Raw genomic sequence first — 5,892 nt, forward strand, 5'->3', positions numbered from 1 at the left:
AATCACTCACTCGTTTCGTTGCTTTATATTTGGCAATGTCTTATGTATGTATGTATGTAACAAATGTGTTTTTTCGTTGATATAGTGTCAGGTGATCCTGATATGAAACTTAATACAATGTTTTTGGACATCCTTTTATATATGGGCATTGGACAATCCTGCACCATCAAATTTGCTGGTAATCTCCGAAACCATCTCACAAGAAACGGAGCTCTCAAGTCTTCTTCAAGATTTGGAATCAAAAGGCTACAATATTTTTGTTGCACACGTTGAAGAAGCTGGTTCACCAGTGATACCTCCTGCGTGCTTGGAATGGCGTTTGGATACCCTATTAGCTGGAGGGAACCCTATCAACCGTACCAACTACTCACGAGATGTCCTCAATATGATTCAGAATGATCTCTCTTTTCGGAGGAAGGACTGCGATGGTAAACTGTAGGCGTGGGCATAAAATCCGGAACCCGAAATCCGAACCGAAAAACCCGACCCGTTATCCGACCCGAAATGTAAAAATACCCAAACAGGTTTTGTAGGGTGGTACAAAAAATATCTGAACCCGAACCCGAACGAGTTACCCGAAAAATCCGAAATTAATAGTCAATATAAATATTTTGAAATATATATAAGTATTTTAATTATTAAATTTAATATTTGTGGTAATATGATATATAATAATAAATATTAAAATTTTAATAAATGTTTTAAGTACACAATTAGTTATAAATAAGTATTTTATAATTTGCTCATTGAAATAAAAAGTCTATTCTCTATAAAGCAATACATATTGTTTACAAATGATGTTTGTTTTCATGCTTTATTTAACATTTTATTGTTATTTTATCAATTTTAGTGTGATAGATTAGTTATTTTATCAATTTTATGTGTGATAGATTAATTTTTATTTAATTTAGATGTTTTTCTTTATGTTTTACTTCTAAAATTTTGTTTTTTACTTCGGTTATATCCGAACCGAACCGATATAACCCGAATCCATATGATATATGATTACTTTATAGGTTTTAGGATACAATACAATTTTGAACCGAACCCGAAGTGTTATTACCCGAACCCGACCCGTACTAATAAAATTTTAGTACGGGAGCTATGAGCGTAAACCCGAAAACCGGAAAATTCGGAAAACCCGATCCGAACGCTCATGCCTGGGTAAACTAGTCGTTTTAGTTCACATGTCATAGTTATTTATTTTGTGGATTATTAATCTAATCAATTGTTTTTGCGTGCTACTTTTTGTGAAACCTTGTAGAGGCTAATACAGCCGTCTTCTGGGACATAGAGGACTGCCCAATACCTGGTGGTATGGATCCTCTTACGTTTCTTCAGAATATCAAATTAGCTCTTGTGAATCATGGTTGTCATGTTAACGTGTCAATTATGGCTTATTGTGACAAGAATAGGAGCCTTGAGGACTTCTCCCTCAGTGATACCTCACCCATCACCTTGGTACCCACAGGTGAATATTCCTTCACTACTTTATTTATTTTTATACGTATGTAATCGAAAGATCTATGTTTATTATATATGGTTTCAGGCGATAAATATGCGAGAATTAAGAAAATGTTTAGGGATATTTTTTTATGGGCACTGGCAAATCCCCAAACATCAAGTGTGATGGTGGTGATCACAAAAAGCATGCCATGGCACATTTCAGATGTTCCTTGTGATGCTTTTGAGTCAAGAAATTACAATCTTGTCTTAGCAGATCCTTATGCCGTCGGATATGTAAACTCTGTATGGCTTTCGACAAGCTTATTTGGTGGAGGCAACCCTATCGACCTAAAGGAAAGAAAGGATCATAGGTCGCCCATAATGCTTTAATCAGTCTGATCATGCCTTGCTTATGTGGGGAGTGGAAGGTTACAACTACCAAGGGAGACTGTACATAGCTGATCATGCATGGTTCGGTTCGACCATAATGCCTTTATCAGTCTCACTTTTGTTTTCTTTTGAACTAATTTGAGTCAGTCTCACTTTGTTTTATGTCAAAAGTCTTTTGAGTTTGTGTATGGACATTGACGTTATCAAGTACAGAAGTATGTGCTGTCAGAAAGAAAAAAAGAGAGAACAGTTTCAAGTTATTATTATAACCAAACCAAATCACTTATTCCGGTTATATTCGGTTTAAGTTTATTTGTTCCCCACACCCATTCCTGGCGGCTGTATCCGTTTTAGAAAATTATCACCGGCGACTATGAACCGCTTCGTCGTCGTTTCAGCTGCCGTCTTCCTCCTCATCTCCGTCGCGTATCTTCCTCTCCTCAACGAACTATGTAATAATCACTCCGTCGTTAAATCAAAACTTCTATTGTTAAACAATTTGACTTCGATTACGAAAGTTGTTGTTCGCAGATTGGTCAACTCTGACATCTCTTAAACCACCGGTTAGGGTCGTGGCGGATTTGCTAGTCACAAATGGAACAATCTTCACCAGCGACAAATCTTTACCCTTTGCTGATTCCATGGCCATTCGCAACGGCAGGATTCTCAAAGTCGGAAGCTTTACCACTCTCAAGGTTCACTTCACTCTGTTTTTTTTCCCACTCTGTTCCTTAGTGTTAAATGTGATTGATGAATCTTGAAGTTTGATAGAATGTCATTACTCATGTAGTTCATGATTTGGTGAAAGACAGGATTTTGTAGGAGATGGGACTGTGGAGGTGAATCTGGAGGGGAAGGTTGTAGTGCCTGGACTTATTGATTCACATGTTCATTTGATTTCTGGGGGACTGCAGGTGATAACCCACAGTCTTATATACATACTGCCAAGTAAAGACATCGTTGATCACAAACAGTTTACTCCTTTGATTGAGCACAGATGGCTCAGGTTGGACTCAGAGGAGTGAGTCAGAAGGAAGAGTTTTGCAAAATGGTTAAAGACGCGGTTCAGAGTAATTTCTTTGATCTTATTGTAATGGTTGCATCTTTAAGTTTGTGGTTACTAGGTCGGTTTTTTGTTCACGTATTTCGGTTTTCCGTTTCTATAGATTTAGGAACCGTTCGGTTAGTTATAAAATTTGGTTCGGTTATTTCGGTTTTCTATTCCGTGGGGGCAGTAAAGTTGGGAATCCGCTATTATCGGATTTTTTTTTTTTGATAAATGTGCCCATGTAGGTTTGTGTTCATCTAGAGATTTAGGAACCGTTTAGTTATTTATAAAACTCGGTTCGGTTTTAGTTCGATTATTTTGGTTTTTGCTTCGGTGCGAGCAGCAAAGTTGGAAACCAGCAAATATCGGAAAAAGTTTTGGGTCCAAAATTTCTGTTCGGTACGGTTCAGTTCAGGATAAATGTGTCCATGCCTAGTGGTTACATTAATTTCATTATTGTTTGTTTTATTACTAGTGTGAGATGTGTTTTGTTCATTATGCTGATTTTTATTCAGATGCAAAAGAGGGCTCATGGATTCTTGGTGGTGGATGGAACAATGATTTCTGGGGAGGAGAGTTGCCTTCTGCTTCTTGGATTGATGAAATCTCTCCTCATAATCCTGTAAGAGATGAAACCTGCTAACATTTTGTGTTTTGTCAATAGCTTTATTTACTTCTTTGTTTCCTGTGATGTAATGTAGGTTTGGTTGATTAGGATGGATGGTCATATGGCTTTGGCGAATTCCCTCACCCTTAAGATTGCTGGTGTTACCAGTTTAACGGAAGATCCAGTTGGTGGAACCATAATGAGATTGCCTAGTGGCGGTAATGCTTATGTATACTGATACAGCACTTAGAATTGTAGAGAAGCTTTCCGTGTTGTGGTTTGTATACTAGAATAAGCTGGTGTTTTCTTTTATGAATGACCACAGAGCCTACAGGTCTTCTGATTGATGCTGCTATGGAGCTTGTCACTTCCTTCGTTAAAGAAGTGTCAGTGGATGAACGTAGGGAAGCACTTGTTAGAGCTAGCAAGTATGCTTTGACCAGAGGCGTGACAACTGTTGTTGATCTCGGAAGATATTATCCTGGCACTACAGATGAGCTCTCCTGGAATGACTTTGAAGGTGCATTACACAGTTTTTTTTGTTAACCTTGTGTGGAATGACTAGCTAACATTCATACTTGCATGCTGCTTTGGTTTCTATGGTACAGATGTCTATCTATGGGCTGACTCAACGAAGAAGATGATGATACGGACTTGCTTGTTTTTCCCAATCACAACATGGTCACGCTTATCGGTATGAGTCTTCTTCAGAAGCTGCTCTTGCAGAATTGTTATTGTTACTGCATTTTCTTGAAAGTTGCTCCATCTTCGTTGACTTGATGCTTCTAGGATCTTAAGCTTCAGAAGGGACATGTACTGAGTGAATGGTTGTACCTAGGTGGCGTCAAAGCATTTATTGATGGCTCTCTAGGTTCCAACAGTGCACTTTTCTACGAGGTGAAGATTACAACATTTTTCGTCTGATATACATTCATTAAACATATTATTGAAATACACATTATGCAGGAATATATTGACACACCTAACAATCATGGGTTAGAAGTGATGGATCCTGAGATACTTTCAAACCTCACAATGGCAGCAGACAAATCAGGGCTTCAGGTGTTCCCATTGTCTACTTATGTCCATCGTATTAGTCTGCATTCAATAAGTTGCTTATATTCTTGTCTTGTTGGTCAAGGTTGCTATCCATGCTATAGGAGACAAAGCAAATGACATGATTCTTGACATGTACAAATCCGTTGCTGCAGCCAATGGAGAACGGGACAGAAGATTTAGGGTGAAGACTAATCTTTCTTCTCTTAGCTATTTACTTCTATCGTTACTTAATATCTCTGAGATATTGCTTACAGATTGAGCATGCGCAACATTTGGCACCAGGATCTTCGGACCGATTTGGTCGACATCACATTGTAGCCTCAGTGCAGGTTAGTCACTTCCCACACAGCATCTGCTGCATTTGGACATTCAGACATATCTAACATATCTAAGGGCTCTTGTGAACAGCCAGATCATTTGCTTGATGATGCTGATACTGCTCCTAAGAAGCTCGGTTTTGATAGAGCTGAAAAGGAGTCTTATCTATTTCAGTCTCTCTTAAACGGCAATGCGCTTGTGGCTTTTGGTTCAGACTGGCCTGTACGTTTCAGATAACCTCCATCTATATTTTGAAACATAGAAAGTTTTACATGTTTTCAAACTAAGACCTATACTTAGTTTGTCTTTGTTTCAGGTGGCAGACATTAACCCGTTGCACAGTATCAGAACCGCGGTTAAACGCATACCTCCCAAATGGGATCACGCTTGGATCCCATCTGAATGCATCTCTTTTACCAATGCGTTGACCGCGTAATAAGCCTCTTCTCTAAGCCTTTTTGAAGTATTAATAATCATTGATCTTTGTCATATGCAAATGGCAGGCACACTATATCAGCGGCACAAGCAGCCTTTCTTGATGATCACTTGGGATCTATATCTCCAGGGAAGCTTGCGGATTTTGTTGTATTGTCAACAAATTCATGGGACGAGTTCTCAAAAGACGGTTCTGCTTCGGTTTTGGCAACGTATGTAGGAGGAAAGCAAGTGCATCCATGAGATGATGAGAAACCTCTAATGACACCATAAACAAGGTGTTTTGTAAAACTAAGTATCTGGCAAGTTAGTTCTCTGTTTGTCGATGATGCCTTTTGTGAATATATGCATTGGTTCATCAGTTACCACATTACCCAATAGATAAACATAAGTTTGGCCCAAAGGTTTTCACAAAATCAAATGTTACAAAAGGTATACGCTAGTCAAATACGGTTCTTTCAAGAACCTCGAGGTTCTTCATCTCGCTTGGGAGTCTGAACACTGTGAGGACATGGAGACTGGATACAAGGAGTGATCCCTTGGCAAATCGGTTACATAGTTGAGCTCACGTGCCTCGACGTTGCTGGAG

At 38.8% G+C, this 5,892-nt stretch overlaps 2 protein-coding genes across 3 annotated transcripts; both read left to right on the forward strand.

Annotated features, from left to right (window-relative positions):
- The first annotated feature begins 1,104 nt into the window (after positions 1 to 1,104).
- LOC106338599 lies at positions 1,105 to 1,836 on the forward strand. The gene is made up of 3 exons (XM_013777538.1): positions 1,105 to 1,164; positions 1,267 to 1,471; positions 1,550 to 1,836. The coding sequence occupies exons 1-3, from the start codon at positions 1,105 to 1,107 to the stop codon at positions 1,834 to 1,836; spliced, it is 552 nt and encodes a 183-aa protein (XP_013632992.1).
- A 280-nt stretch (positions 1,837 to 2,116) lies between these two features.
- On the forward strand, positions 2,117 to 5,673 carry LOC106337099 (putative amidohydrolase YtcJ). 2 transcript variants are annotated; one of them, XR_001268953.1, is made up of 15 exons: positions 2,117 to 2,288; positions 2,368 to 2,531; positions 2,649 to 2,750; positions 2,834 to 2,906; positions 3,400 to 3,506; positions 3,586 to 3,709; positions 3,817 to 4,011; positions 4,100 to 4,185; positions 4,281 to 4,388; positions 4,458 to 4,553; positions 4,633 to 4,731; positions 4,805 to 4,879; positions 4,959 to 5,090; positions 5,169 to 5,300; positions 5,372 to 5,673. XR_001268953.1 is itself a non-coding variant. In XM_013776133.1 (15 exons), exons 1-15 carry the CDS (start codon positions 2,210 to 2,212, stop codon positions 5,544 to 5,546), a joined length of 1,731 nt encoding a protein of 576 aa, XP_013631587.1. In that variant the 5' UTR covers positions 2,117 to 2,209; the 3' UTR covers positions 5,547 to 5,673. The 2 variants fall into 2 exon arrangements, 1 of the variants encoding a protein (XP_013631587.1); XM_013776133.1 differs by having other exon boundaries at positions 5,185 to 5,300.
- The last annotated feature ends 219 nt before the right edge of the window (positions 5,674 to 5,892 follow it).

Source organism: Brassica oleracea, chromosome C4 (genome assembly GCF_000695525.1).
Source record: "Brassica oleracea var. oleracea cultivar TO1000 chromosome C4, BOL, whole genome shotgun sequence".
Taxonomy (NCBI): Eukaryota; Viridiplantae; Streptophyta; class Magnoliopsida; order Brassicales; family Brassicaceae; genus Brassica; species Brassica oleracea.

What these genes read in the sequence shown, in the direction of transcription:
- LOC106338599 (XM_013777538.1), top strand. Translation starts at nt 1,105, where the DNA reads ATGAGCGTAAACCCGAAAACCGGAAAATTCGGAAAACCCGATCCGAAC. An exon ending in ATCCGAACGCTCATGCCTGG is followed by an intron (nt 1,165 to 1,266) that starts GTAAACTAGTCG and finishes AACCTTGTAGAG; the next exon opens with GCTAATACAGCCGTCTTCTG. An exon ending in CATCACCTTGGTACCCACAG is followed by an intron (nt 1,472 to 1,549) that starts GTGAATATTCCT and finishes ATATGGTTTCAG; the next exon opens with GCGATAAATATGCGAGAATT.
- LOC106337099 (XM_013776133.1), top strand. Translation starts at nt 2,210, where the DNA reads ATGAACCGCTTCGTCGTCGTTTCAGCTGCCGTCTTCCTCCTCATCTCC. An exon ending in AATGAGATTGCCTAGTGGCG is followed by an intron (nt 3,710 to 3,816) that starts GTAATGCTTATG and finishes GAATGACCACAG; the next exon opens with AGCCTACAGGTCTTCTGATT. An exon ending in CAACATGGTCACGCTTATCG is followed by an intron (nt 4,186 to 4,280) that starts GTATGAGTCTTC and finishes TGATGCTTCTAG; the next exon opens with GATCTTAAGCTTCAGAAGGG.